Source organism: Gossypium hirsutum, chromosome D08 (assembly GCF_007990345.1).
Source record: "Gossypium hirsutum isolate 1008001.06 chromosome D08, Gossypium_hirsutum_v2.1, whole genome shotgun sequence".
Taxonomy (NCBI): domain Eukaryota; kingdom Viridiplantae; phylum Streptophyta; class Magnoliopsida; order Malvales; family Malvaceae; genus Gossypium; species Gossypium hirsutum.
The window spans coordinates 57,568,211-57,581,920 of NC_053444.1; the positions used below are offsets into that span (position 1 = coordinate 57,568,211).

Genomic DNA, 13,710 nt, shown 5'->3' on the forward strand with positions numbered 1-13,710 from the left:
ATTTTTTTTATCATTGAAGTTAATTTTTTAATATAAAATTAAATGTTAAAAAGTCAAGATTTAATTTTTTTTAACATTTAATTGTTTTCAATTTATCAAACCACCCAAAGATTTGTAATTTGTAATCATGAAATATTGGTATGTTTTATATATATTGGAGCAAAAACCAGTGAAAAAATAAAACCTTTATATCGGCTGAAGGCTTCAATTGGAAATAAACCTTACTATCAAAACGGTTAAATAAATGTTAAACCTTTTTTAATGTGTTTATGCATTTTTCTTTTTCTTTTTCTGGCTTAGGTGTCATGTGACACATCAACATTCCTATAACTTTATATTACAAATTAAATGATATATATGAAAAGACTTATTTAAAAACTTTGCAAAGTTAAACCACATAAAAATTTTAACGTTTATATAAGTAACTCCTAAAAGATTAACTGCAATCTGATCTTTAAAAATCATCAAAGAAGAGTTTTTTCAAAAATCGAGTCATTAAAGCAAACGTGTTTTAAATAATATATATATATATATAAAAGAAAAAAAAAGTTAGAACTAAGTCAATTACTTATCATTAATAAAATTGATGAATTTCTACCAATTCAAAATTATCTCGAACATCCATCCTAATTTAGTACACTTAGGCAATAATAACAGATCCTTGGTTGTATTTGTATACATGTTTTTGGACGTTTGATTCAGAATGTATAAAAATAATATATGATTTCTTATTGGTCCCTACATTTTTATTCCATTAATCAAGTTGGTCTCTCTACATTAACACTATTAATTTGTATTCACATGACATTTCTAACCAATTTGATAGTGCCACATGGTATACCTCTCAAAACATCATGTGGCATACATAATTTATATACTTACATTCATATTTTTTTAACTTATGTTACTAAAGACCAATTAGGTACAAATGAACAAGTTCATGGATCAAATTATATTAAGTTTTAAATTTTAATAAATATTTGTAAATTTTTAATTCGTTTTTTAAATATTGAATGTTTAAGGAGGACCTCTGCTCATATTGAGAAATTTTATAATTTGACTCGAAAATCTTTTTGAGAAAATAAAGTTTGACATAAGATAATGAATTTTATTTTATAAAATCATAAGTCAATCCTTAAACGAAAAATGCAAACATAGTAACGTGTTATTAATTTGATGTACTCTTCCAAGTACTAATCAATACCATCAAAAGATGCAGAAAGTAAAACCTATCTTCTTTTGACATATTAACATGGTGCTTTAGTACAAAGCGCAAGAAAAACGACTTGTATTCATCACAAACTTCATCTTCCAAGGCAAAAGAGAAAAAGATAAAAAAGAAAAATGATATCAGATTAGCAAACCTCCGCTGCTACTGCTTTCAGCTTTAGCATGATCTAGTCACGCCTCTTCTTCTTCTTCTCGCTCTTCTCAGCTGAATTTTTCAACTGAAACAAGTAGGTTCAATGTTAGTTCATATGCATCAGAATGATGGGTAATACGTATAAATTAAGTTACTAAAGATATTACAAAGAAAGGTTGGTCATTGACTCACCATAATTATCAGAATGCGGACGAATACGGCAACAAAGTCGGTGAAAAGGGTAAGGGCATGCTTAACATAGTCCAGGTCACCCAAGTGTGCCTTTTCAATTATGTCTTGAGTATCCACTACCATGTAGCCCACAAACACCAAAAGCCCGAAGTAGATCTGTAAGAGCAATCAATTGAGCCACAGGAATGTCAGTCAAAACCAATAGCAGCTTTTCACGATCTATAACAACACAACCTTTGGAATTAATATTCACTCACCTCAAACATAAAGAAGGCTGCGCTACCACCAAAGATAAAGGAAGCAAGATGCAACCACAGAAGCATGGACACACCAGATGAAAGCAAGCCACCAAGGTAAAGGTACTCTCTGCGCTTTGCTAACATTGCAGCTCCTGAAAAACATGCAAAGGCTATTGCAGTTCCCACAAATGCAGCTACCAAAACACTGTCATGATGCAGAGAAAAAAACATCGTAAGCATAATTCATTCTGTTTATTTATTGAAGATGTAGAAAGGAAGAAAACAAATAGTCACCCACCCAAATCAAATGTACAGGTCTAGACAAGGATAAAAGTATAATAAAAATTAAGCTTAATCATCCACCACTATGGAGAGACCCCCTAATTTTTGAGTCTAGGGTATCAATAGCCGAATTTTAATTTAGGTAAGAATAATACCCTCCAAAAGAAAAGCAAGATGAATATATTTGTTAACACTATTTCAAATCTAAGTACTTCAATCAATTGAATATATAAACTATCCATTCAATAATAAAAGAGAAATACCTTGGATCAATCTGAATGGCCAAGTCAATCAGAGGACCAACTGAAGCCCCTTCGAACACTGCGGATGCCATCAGAAGGGAAACTCTCCTTTGCTGCAAATTTTCAATACCAAATTAGAAGCTGAGTTCTAAACATGCATAAAGAACCATCATTTATTAAAGACAAATCAAGCAAGAAACTTACTTCCTGATAAGGAGGGATAGAGAGGAGCCAAATCATGGTTCCGAAGCATGCGAATGATGTGAGGTAACCCCCAATGTTCCATAAGATATGAAGATAAGCCCCAAAAGCAGAGGCAACCAGGGCACAACATAAGGTCAAATAAACCTGCCAATTGAAAACGATCCATTCAGTCAAAGATCAAATCATAATAGAAATTAGAAACATAGAAAGTTGAGAACCGTTCTTTTTCAGTCTCAGAACCCAAGAAGATTCAATCCAAGTGATCAACCAAATAAATAAATAAATGTGAGAAACCCTAGGTTACAAATTAGGGGCATATTCAAGATAAATGGAACAAACCTGCAAACTAAAAACACTATATTCAGATAATCAATAAAACAAAATCTGGAAGCAAAGACTAAATTAAACAGATAAAATCTGTACCAATATCGAAGATAAAATCATTACAGGCATTAGAATCACATGAGAACAGTAGAGGTTTTTAAACTAGAACAGGGGAAAGATTCGTTCCAAAAGATCAGCCAAAACATCAACGTAGAAAACCTTAGGTGACAAATTAGGGGAAAATTCAACAATAATTGTCAATTCGAAGAAGGATATGTGACATCAGAATTTCCATTTCTTTTCCTCCTTGAGAAAATTTATTTGTAGTGAGGATTACCCTTTTGAGATGAGATTGAACGACGGGAGAAATCTGACGGAAATTCTTGAGTGTATCGTAACTCCAGTTGCTTCTCGATCGAGATTCAAAGAACGCTTCCATTGTTTGTCGAGAGAGAAAATAACAGAAAATTGCTCAATTGTTAGGAAGAGAGATAGAAACCGTCTTGTTTTTTATTTGATTTCGGTAGATCGCGGTATTTAATGGGACTGATTCAGACAATTTCCCGGAAACTTCCAGATAGCTAATGACTAAAAGGCCCCTCTCATATTTATGTATTGAAGTTTCTTCCAACTTGGCTGGAAATTCCTTTATTTTATTTTATTTTATTGACAAGTGTTATAGGAATTTATAATCTGAGTACTTGCTGATTTTGAATTTTATATTCTTAAATAATAATTAAAGTTGTCGTAACTGATTCATTACCAGAAATTTCTTATTTTAAAGAAATAAAAGTTTATGGCATTAATGGAAATAAAAATAGCAAATGCTCTAGAAAATTCGCGGCTTCATAGGTTGACCAATAGCTTCCCGATGACAGGCAAAGACATTAGAATTCCTTTGTCAGTAAGGAAACAATCTACGCAATATGTACAAATAGGATATTGCCATGTCACTATGACACCTAATTTCATTAACTAAAAGATTTAATAAGAAATCCAGTAATTGCACATGAACCTTCTCCTACTGATAGTGTAGTTGTATCTCTCATGGACTATCACGTAATCGTTTCTTTACAAATATCTACACCATCTACCCCTTCCATGCCAAACAAAGAATCCGACCAAAAAGAATCACAATCTTTTTTTACAGCTTAATTCTTCGCGTAGTGAAAGGTTCAAGTTTAACGTAAGGAATAGGTTAAGTATCTATCCCCCCCCCCACCTTTGGTTACAACATTGACACATGTAAGCGCATGTGTTACTGCATTTACATTTACAGCAGAATAGATCCCAAAAACTGCAAGTTGATCAGGCTTTTTAAAGAGAAACCTTTAAAGATTTACTGATCCTTCCTCCCAGCAAAAGATTGTTGCTGCTGTTGGTCCCGGAGTTAGAGCTGAGCCCCTGCTTGAAAGCTCTTTGCTTTCTCAAGTTTTCGTGTATTGAAGCCAAGAATTCATGCTTCAGAGCATCCTCTGCTGTAATTCTTACTCTTGGGTTCACTGTTAAGCACTTGTCTACAAGATCGTAAAGTGAGCTTGGTATCTCCTTGAGGAAGTCTCGTCGTTTGGTATTCATTTGGCACCACTCCCGTAGGCTCATAGATGTCAAATACTGTTTCCCGTAGAGGTCCTACAGCAATTCATACTCATCAATACAATACACCACTATTTACTTTTTTGATTAAATTATTAAAGTTAGAGATCACGCCTTATATGTTTACCTCAGGGAATGAGCATTCACGATTATGCAACTTAGCAACTTCCCAAAGATCTTCACTCCCTCTCAGCTTTGCAATATCCTTTATGTTCCTGAAAGTTACAGTGATATTAGCAACATGAGGCTTTAAGCAGAAACTGGATCGAGCAATTTGAATTTAAGCAATAAGTTTTACTGTTCAGGATCGCCAAAAAAGGGTGATTTCCCAATCATTAAGTAGAGCAAAGTGACCCCGGCAGACCAGATGTCAATCTTTGAACCTTGATGTTGAGATCTAAATAAGACCTGCACTAATCAGGATAGAGCGTTAATATTTTTCTTCCCTATGAATTCAACCTGTAAAACCACCAGCAGGAAACTCCAAATTACCTAACTCTTTTAAGTTCTCCCCCCTTATTTATATAAAATAAAAACCTAACAAAAGTAATTACGAATTACCTCTGGAGCTCGGAAGCCTTTTGTTCCAGCACATGGACCTTCTCTCTTATGTTTTCCATCCCCTAAGAGTTAATAAAATTTAACGATTTAGCTACGGAAAATCACTCTTTGAAAGCAAATTTTCAAATTCCAACAGGAATACTACTTACCTTTGTTCTTGGTAAAGCCATCTCCAGAAATAGCAAAGCTAATTGAGTTCAATGGCATTGGAGTAGGATGAAGAACCTGTCTATCCACTTTTCCAGGAGAAGCAGCAACTCGCTTTCTCATGGCAGCTGGAACACGTGACACTCCATGATTTGGATGCTGCATTGCTTCCTGTGCCAAGCTGATGAGCTCTTTCCTACCTTGGCATGGCAAAGGTTCTCTGACCCTTTCTGCTGAAGGAGTCCTTGCACTTACATCCTTTGCTGAGGTGATGCCTGAGCCATCTGCACCCTGACTATTGATTTTATTCCAGCTACATACATCATTATGAGCCTTCCTTTTGTCTGTTGCCTTCTTCATGTTCTTAGGTTCTAATGTTAACCTGGAGCCTTTTGTCATCTCTATATTGATCCCCTCCCTTGATTTGGCATTTAAAAACTTGCTGCTATTTGCAGGATGAATGACTTTGGCAGGAACGCTATTATGATGTAAACTTAAATCATATCCCATCTTTGATTTGTCTGTAAAATATATGACAATGCCACATCAATTATATATCAATAATCTGGAGGTTCCAAGCTAGTAATATCAGGAAACTTCAAAGGAAAACCATTACCATAAAAACAAAAGCAAGACCATTTAACCGGAATAGAGCATACAAGAAACTAAGCATTTGACAAGAAAAGGACAGCTTAGCAGCCACGTTAAAACTTTTTAAATCTTTATGGATATAGAGGGATACAAGAGAAGAAAAATGTTTAGGTGACCCTTTTTGTTGCTTAAAGTATAATAGCATGAGGATACTTGATTACAAGGTCCGGAAAAAGGAACTTACCCACACTCCTGGACTTTTGATGCAGGTCCTATCAAAATGATATAAAGAACAAAAACACGAATTCTTAAATTAGAGCATGGAAATAATGGAAAAGAAAGCATGTAATGTCCATTCATAGAATGATGTAAGGTCAGCACTACTTACCATGGCAAGATTGAAATCGATAAGATAACCTTTATTGGTCTTACAACTGAAAAGAAAGTTTCCAGGTTTCACGTCTCTGTGAACTATTCCCTGCAGATGCATAGAGTTATTACATGTAATTTGTTGAATAGAAACATCACATCTACAAACTTGTGTACCTGTTTATGAAGATTTGCAAGGCCTTTAAACAAGCAATAAGCATACCACTGTAACTGAAAAACATCAATTTCTTTTTTCAACATCTGCAAAATGAAACAGACTCACCATCAAGCTAAAGAACAAACAACATAATACTGTTAAATTTTAATAATTACCTCAGGTCTATCATGCTCAACATACTGTAGAACAAAGCAATCAGAATTTGCACTCTTAATGCATCCTTCATATCTTATTACAAAGTTTCTACCCCTGAGATTGACAAAGCAGGAATATTTAAGATTGGAGGATGGATAATAAGAGCTTAATAACAACTTTACTTTCATAAACATAAAAATTTTCTTTAAGCGAAACAAACTTTATCTAAATTACTTACCCAAAACGCTCCAACATTTTCAACTCATTGCTAACATAGTTCTTATGTGCACTGGCATGAGGACCTGCAAAGAGACAAATAAGCAATGTAACATAACATCAAGGGAGTGCCCTCATGCACATATTACAATAACAACCATCATTGCAGCATAAAAAACAACAGCATACTGCATAAAATATGCCTCTTACATTTAATAGCAACTAAAGCCCCATCATCCTTCCTTCTTGCCCTGTATACAGTGCCATAACCACCTGTGAATTAGAGTTTCACCTCAGCTAATCAATAAATGGGCATAGTGATAAGCAGATAAAAAGTGATGAGATATGTAGGCAAGAAATAACCAGATATATTCTACCTGACCCTTCTTCCTCTTCTACAATATAAGATTCAAACTGAGGCAATACCTTTGGTTTTGCCTGATCCTAAAGCATACAAAGATTTAAGTTATAATTAAAATAGTGCAGAACAGCCAATTCAGGTTAATAGAAAATACTAGAACATCCAACAAGAGAAAGAAAAACTACAAATGGAAAACTGAGCTTACCTGAGAAGAAACGCAGGCAGAGTTTTCCCTTCTTTCTTCAACATGCATGTCTTTCTGATTCTGAGTTGATTTCTGTACAACATGGACTAATAAATTATCTCTTTCACCATGCTGCTTCCTTCTGTAAGTATTAACAACCTTGGTACGACCTAAAGAATTACTTGGGTTTTGCCTTACTGGAGTCACCCTATTCCTCTGATTAGTCTTTGCCTTCTCCAAACGTTCTGACAGCCGATCCTTTAAAACAAAAGGATTGGCAACGGAATGCATAACACTAGGACCTGCTGGAGGGGTGGGGTATTCCACCACTCGTAGTGATGGCATCTTATGGTTGCATTTACCCTTATCAAGCGTTTCCAAATCTCTTCCAGGTGGTAAATTGGAAAGGTTAATGTCAAATGATGGAGAAAGATCTAGTTCTTTTCCTTTACTTGCCAAATCAAGTTTCTCCTCTTTCTTGCTGCCCTTAGCAGCTTCGTTATTGTCTGCGGTTATAAAATATGTTGCAGTATCGTCCATATGTAATTTTGCACCCACCGCTACAGAAATATTGCTATGCCCATCGCATTCTGGATAGTATACTGGGTTTGCTGTAGAATCTTTGATTTCAGTCTCACTAGCTACCAATTCTGCGCTGGCATTTCTCCCCGTATTGTCTTCCATATTCATTTCGATTTCTGCATTTTTAATGCCCTCCACTTCACAACATAATTGCCTAGCAATTGGTTTGGCGAAGAAGTAGGGGTTCGGAACAATATTATTTACCCAGAACGATGGGTTGCTTAATTCTAAAATTTTGCTGATATCATCAGTTAGATTGTAATGTACCTGAATTTTTTTGAATAAATAAGTCTTTGGATACTATAACTCAGAAACGGAGAATTACTGAAAACAGATCTGCTTGATGGCATTTCAACTAGAAATATTGTCGCAAACTAAAAATACAATCGAATTGAGCAAACGAACACTACTAAATATAAATCCCATCGAGTTCATCTGCAGATCTATTGTTTATAATAAGCTCAAAAAAAATATACCTTCGTGAAATAATTCCGACTTCTCTTCACCGAATGAACCAACTCCTTCTCCTCGTCCTCCACAAAACATACTGCTGAAAAATCACTTAAAGGTCAACAAGAAAACAAATATATACGAAATTACACCTAAAAGAGTAACAAATATGTTTCTTTTACCGTCTCGCTTCCTCTTGCCAAACCATATCTTCTGAGGAACACCGAATAGAATCGGGTGCGACGCGAAAAAATTGGCAACAGTGAAAATCGGGGCTATGTAAGCGGCCAAAAAGGAAAGGCCTATTGAAGAAATAGCGACGAAATGCTTGTTGCTTAAGAGAGAGATGGGAGAGTGCGGGATGGAACAGAGGGAGGCGATGATAGCCGGGCTTGCCGGAAAGAGAGTACATTGAGAAGCGAGATCCGGGAGAGAGGCGGGCTTGCCGATGAAGACTAGGAGAGAAAAAATGTGCCAGGCCTTGTGAAACTCGGTAGCGGAGAGACTCGGCGAATCAGCGAGTTGCTCCGAGTTACTTTTCATGACGATAATGAATGTAAAGAGAGAAGCAGAAGGAAATGCCGAAAGAGAGAGAAGGAGAAATGTTAGGGTTTGAATATGGAGGTAATTTTACAGACAATTTTGGGCGGCACTGAGAAAGGCGGGAATTAAGTGAGGGAGATTTTGAGATTTTAGCACGTGCGGTTTTTCCCGCCAGAACTTTCAGTTGTTAACTTACAACGTATGAGTGAATTTATTCTTAAGTTACTCGCTCGATTATTAATATTTTTTTCATTTAATTATCAACAATTATAAAATAATCACTTTTTTTTTTTACTTTGTCTCTCTTTTTTATTTCGTTGACTATGGTTAATTAAGTAAACAAATTGAATTAACACTGAACATTTAAATATTATATCAATTTGATTATAATTTTAAATATTTTAATTCTCATCATTTATATATATCATGTTAATTTGATATTTATTCTAATAAAATTATAAAATATATATAAATTTTTCCCACTTTTTTTCTTTTTTTCTTTTCTCCCCCTCTCTTTTTCCTTTTTTCTCTTTTGTTCTCGTTTCTTCTTACTCACCCACAAATCTAGCCGTAATCACATTTACTTTCATTGTGTCAGCATCTTTTTCTAGCAATAAATGGCACCGACGAACTCCCGTTTATTCCCTTTGCTTCATCATCAGTTTATGTTTTCCCCAAAATTGATCAATAACTTGAAACGGAACTTTGTTCTCTCTAACACCAAAAGCTTTCAATCTTAAACCTTCACACCACGTTTGGTTTGCTGTAATGAAATAGAGGCGTAATAGTATTTTTGTGTTTGGTTGAATGAAATAATATTGTAATAGCATAAGAAAAAAATTAAAATGACTAGAATACCCTTAGCAGAAATTTTTTTAGGTAAATGATTATTGTTATTAAATTTTAATAAGATTATTAATATCAATAATAAATAATTTAATCATATTTTAACATAATTATTATTAAATATAATTTAATAAAAATATATAATTTAATAAAATTCTTAATAATAAATATTCTTATATGAATTTACTAAAATCATAATATATAATCCTATAAAATATAATTTAAAATAATTATTATTAAATATATTTTAATAAAAATATATAATTTAATAAAATTCTTAATATTAAATATTCTTATATGAATTTACTAAAATCATAATATATAATCCTGTAAAATATAATTTAAACTAATTATTATTAAATATATTTTAATAAAAATATATAATTTAATAAAATTCTTAATATTAAATATTCTTATATGAATTTACTAAAATCATAATATTTTATATGAATTAAGAAAATAATATAGAATGCTAGAAAAATTATATAAAATTACATATGATGTTTTAGCGATTGTATTATCAATTACTTTCTTGGACTAACATATTATTTATGATGATTTGATTTTAAATTTTGTTACTCCTTTAAAAATTCTTACAATTTGTAATATCAAACATGAGATTAATGTAATTACACTTTCATCTAATTATTTTGTGCTGTCCAAACATACCTTAATGTTTGAAAAGAGACGAAATTAGCAAGTGCATAAAAATATTCGAACCCATAAAAATATATGAACATGAGACATTAGACCTTGCTGTTTTTAAGGCATTGGTTTAAGAAAGAAGACAGACGAGTATCCTTGAATTTGGTTATGCCCCCAAATTTCTTGCAGTTTCACCTGCAGGAAAGCTTCATTTCATTTCATGCCAACCAAACATGCTTTTGTTTTTTCTCCCTACCTACAAGCTAAAAACTGACTATATAATGCAAAGTTCAAGGGATCATAACTCCCAATTCTAAACAAATAAAGACATGGTACATAATGAATTAAAAAAATTCATAAATCATGTGCTTCATAGAACGAAGAACCACCATGCAGTGCTTCTTGCGAATGCAATTGAAACAAGGCTCCTTGCAGCAGCACTGATCCACACCATTTCAACTAGAGAAGTTATATTTGAACATTTCCAGTGGTTGCTAATACGTATATTCTCTTTTAGAGTATTGCAAAGTTCAGTTAGGAATAATTCAGACCTTGCTTGCCTTCTCCATTTAGTGCAAGTTGCTAACTCTTTCACTTGAAATTGGAGGAAATGCCCTTATAATTAGACTCTGGACAAACGCTATCATCTGCATCAAAATTTTTCTATTAGTAAAAGAGTACGAGATATGACCCTCCAACAACAAAAATCACAAAAAAGGAAATTGAAAATATCCCAACACCAGCATCCAAGTTTGACTAACATAGACTGAAGGACTAAATTTATATTACTCCATAACATGTCCACGGTCGACTTTCTGCATAGAGGAAAAGAATACCGACTATGATCAAATGATGTTCTTACCGAAGCAAACCCAACGCACATGATACTGAAACCAGGGAAATTAAACGGTGCTCTTTCCGACAGGAACAAAGCTGGAAGATTTGAGTAAAGTATGTCAGTCGTAAGTTAGAAGGAGCCTAAGGATGAAATGACTGGAGTTTTAGTTAACCTGTTAAAGGAGAGAAAAGTAAGGGAGAAGCAACATAAGCAAAGGAACCTATGCCTGATATGAACCCTTGAGCCTTCCATTGAGAAAAAGAGTCAAAAAGTACAAAGGCATTAGTCTGATTTAACAAACAAACAAACAAAACCAAAGTAACTAATCAGAATAGGTAGATAATTCTTATCAAGGGAAACTATACATAATTTGCATATTTGCATCAAATTTCATTTCTATCCATTTACTTTGTGTTTCTCAAAAATAAAAAGAGACAGAAAAGGAAGATATGTCCTTAATAGACTAGTATAGATAAATCAACAGAGCCAGTTTCAACCAAGCAACCTTGCTTTACTTTGATTCTCCAGTTTCTTCTCTCCTATTTCATAGATTCTACAATAAAGGTTGGTGTCATCTATTTCTCCAGCACACCACCTTGTTTTATTATTCTCTACTTCTATGGAAATTGCTGCTATTGTCACAGTAGCTGGCATAAATCTTACCACCCATTATAACAGATATATATGTTCATTCAGAATCACAAGCATTCTTATTTCCTGTTCATACTAGTCCAAGTTGACTATAACCTGCACTTCAAACTGACTCATTCAAGGGAAAATAAGCTCTTAAAAAGTGGACAGGTAATGACCCAAATGTGTACTATTAGTTGCTAGCAGGTGAAGGTTTGTTTTGTCCTTCAAGAAGCAAAGGAAAATATGCTGATAAATCACACTTGTAACAAATTGCATTTAGTTTATTCAAACATAAAAGCAAGTCAGATCATATTATATGGCAGAAAACCATGACTAAAGTTGTGTATCAAATACTTTATCTCATAACAGGTTAGTCTAAAGTTTAGGTCCTATCAAATAGACACTAATCTATACACCCAGCTATAGTTTGATTTTATAGATCATCATACAGCAAAAACTTGTCAAACTGAAACAAAACATCAATGCAATTAGTTTTGTGTTGTTCCAACATAGAGATCGGACAACTACAACATAACATCAAAGTACTAGATTTCATCTAATATTCTCACTCAACAGCAATTATCACCATTTTCTTCTCTACCTTCTTCAAGCAAAAACACAGATGGACATCTCTAAAGCTTCAAGAAAAGTTTTTCATTTTCTGTTGTTCCAACGTAGAGATCGGACAACTACAACATAACATTAAAGTTTTTCATTTTAATTTAATAAAATATATTAAATTATACTTTTACTTTATCACAGACAAGCAATCCATAAAATGGATTTCATCACATACTATTAGCTTAAGAGATGTAAGCAGAACATAACACTCAACCCATAAAACTATTTAGCTTAAGAGATGTAAGCAAACAAGCAATCCATAAAACGTATTTCATCACAAACAAGCAATCCATAAAACGTATTTCATCACAAAGTATTTAGCTTAAGAGATGTAAGCAGGCAATCCACCAAGTAAAATATGGACATTTACTCTATGTGCCAACAAGTAAATGATTCTTCCACTCCATATCTCAAATTGGAAAATTGCTTATATGGTATGCATGCATGAGGAGAGATAGAGACAAAAGGATCTTCACAGGCAAGGATTGAACAATTTTTTCAATCGAACATGCAATACAAACAGTCAAAGAAAAGCCCAAAGTTTAGGAGAACAGAAACAAATATTGCCGATTTGAGCTAAAGGAAAACTAACCTGTAAAATAAATCGGGGAAGAGTGCGAGCTGCTAAAATACCTCTGGAAAGAAAAGGGAAATCGATTTAAAGGAAACAGTGAAAATACCTCTGGAAATCAATTTTTTGTTCTTGATAAAATGAAGAAAATAAAAGAAACGAATCTAGAAGGAAACGTGGGAGAATCGGAAGCTTAATGATGAGGGCAGAAAATGGAATATAAAAGATGAAAAGAGGGCGGAATACCTAATCGGCGCTGAGGGGGCGTAATGCCTATTACGGGCAATGGGGGTAACAGGCCAGTAATCGATTCGGGCTGTAATCCTTTTACAGCGAACCAAACACCCGTTTGGTTGTGGGCCCGCTACATAGGGGGAAATGCATGCCTATTCCCCCAACCAAACGCCCTCTCATTGTCAATATTCAAAAGATCGAGATCAGCTTCTTCTTTTTTTGTGGAGACAAGCTTGCAATGATAAAGATTGGGCGTGGATCTTCTTTAGTACCAATGTTGACTCGTTTCAACTCATCAATAGTGGTTTGATCTCCTTCCTCAAATGACAAATGAGCTTATTGGGCTTCCTCCTCATGGGGCTCTTGGTCGATTTCTTTCACGGATAAATAAAGAGATGAAAGGACTTTCATATATTCATACTCTTCCTTCGTGGATGTATTAATTAAAACTATTGTATGTTGTTTGGCTTTTAAGACTTCACCAGTAGTTATCTTCAATTCAGAACACCTTTTTACCCGCGACTCTTTTGAAATGTGAGTTTTTCTTTCTTGTTGTGGTTAGC

At 33.9% G+C, this 13,710-nt stretch overlaps 2 protein-coding genes and 1 long non-coding RNA gene across 5 annotated transcripts; all 3 read right to left on the reverse strand.

Annotated features, from left to right (window-relative positions):
- Positions 1–1,135: 1,135 nt before the first annotated feature.
- Positions 1,136–3,496, reverse strand: LOC107929402 (bax inhibitor 1). Its single transcript, XM_016860812.2, has 6 exons — positions 3,184–3,496; positions 2,523–2,666; positions 2,340–2,431; positions 1,813–1,999; positions 1,556–1,711; positions 1,136–1,448 (listed from the first exon to the last, which is right to left on the reverse strand). The coding sequence occupies exons 1-6, from the start codon at positions 3,283–3,285 to the stop codon at positions 1,398–1,400; spliced, it is 732 nt and encodes a 243-aa protein (XP_016716301.1). The 5' UTR covers positions 3,286–3,496; the 3' UTR covers positions 1,136–1,397.
- A 277-nt stretch (positions 3,497–3,773) lies between these two features.
- LOC107929328 (probable serine/threonine-protein kinase cdc7) lies at positions 3,774–8,874 on the reverse strand. Of its 2 annotated transcripts, none has more exons than XM_016860716.2 (15): positions 8,399–8,874; positions 8,243–8,316; positions 7,206–8,033; positions 7,017–7,083; positions 6,850–6,912; positions 6,662–6,725; positions 6,444–6,537; positions 6,288–6,371; positions 6,130–6,219; positions 5,986–6,013; positions 5,153–5,671; positions 5,004–5,065; positions 4,741–4,850; positions 4,570–4,657; positions 3,774–4,478 (listed from the first exon to the last, which is right to left on the reverse strand). In XM_016860716.2, the coding sequence occupies exons 1-15, from the start codon at positions 8,757–8,759 to the stop codon at positions 4,164–4,166; spliced, it is 2,847 nt and encodes a 948-aa protein (XP_016716205.1). In that variant the 5' UTR covers positions 8,760–8,874; the 3' UTR covers positions 3,774–4,163. The 2 variants fall into 2 exon arrangements, with proteins under 2 accessions (XP_016716205.1, XP_016716206.1); XM_016860717.2 differs by having other exon boundaries at positions 8,243–8,313; positions 8,399–8,849.
- Positions 8,875–10,401: 1,527 nt separating this feature from the next.
- Positions 10,402–13,498, reverse strand: LOC107929320 (uncharacterized). 2 transcript variants are annotated; one of them, XR_001692779.2, is made up of 5 exons: positions 13,160–13,498; positions 12,935–12,977; positions 11,261–11,333; positions 11,113–11,183; positions 10,402–10,897 (listed from the first exon to the last, which is right to left on the reverse strand). It is a non-coding gene; the product is annotated as an uncharacterized lncRNA (long non-coding RNA). The 2 variants fall into 2 exon arrangements; XR_001692778.2 differs by having other exon boundaries at positions 12,935–13,372.
- Between the last annotated feature and the right edge of the window lie 212 nt (positions 13,499–13,710).

Coding starts and splice junctions, on each gene's coding strand:
- LOC107929402 (XM_016860812.2), bottom strand. CDS start 3,285: ATGGAAGCGTTCTTTGAATCTCGATCGAGAAGCAACTGGAGTTACGAT. Junction 2,667..3,183: donor TTCAATCTCATCTCAAAAGG/GTAATCCTCACT, acceptor TTCAATTGGCAG/GTTTATTTGACCTTATGTTG. Junction 1,712..1,812: donor CAGCCTTCTTTATGTTTGAG/GTGAGTGAATAT, acceptor TTGCTCTTACAG/ATCTACTTCGGGCTTTTGGT.
- LOC107929328 (XM_016860716.2), bottom strand. CDS start 8,759: ATGAAAAGTAACTCGGAGCAACTCGCTGATTCGCCGAGTCTCTCCGCT. Junction 8,034..8,242: donor GTCGGAATTATTTCACGAAG/GTATATTTTTTT, acceptor AAAAAAATTCAG/GTACATTACAATCTAACTGA. Junction 7,084..7,205: donor CTGCCTGCGTTTCTTCTCAG/GTAAGCTCAGTT, acceptor TGTATGCTTTAG/GATCAGGCAAAACCAAAGGT.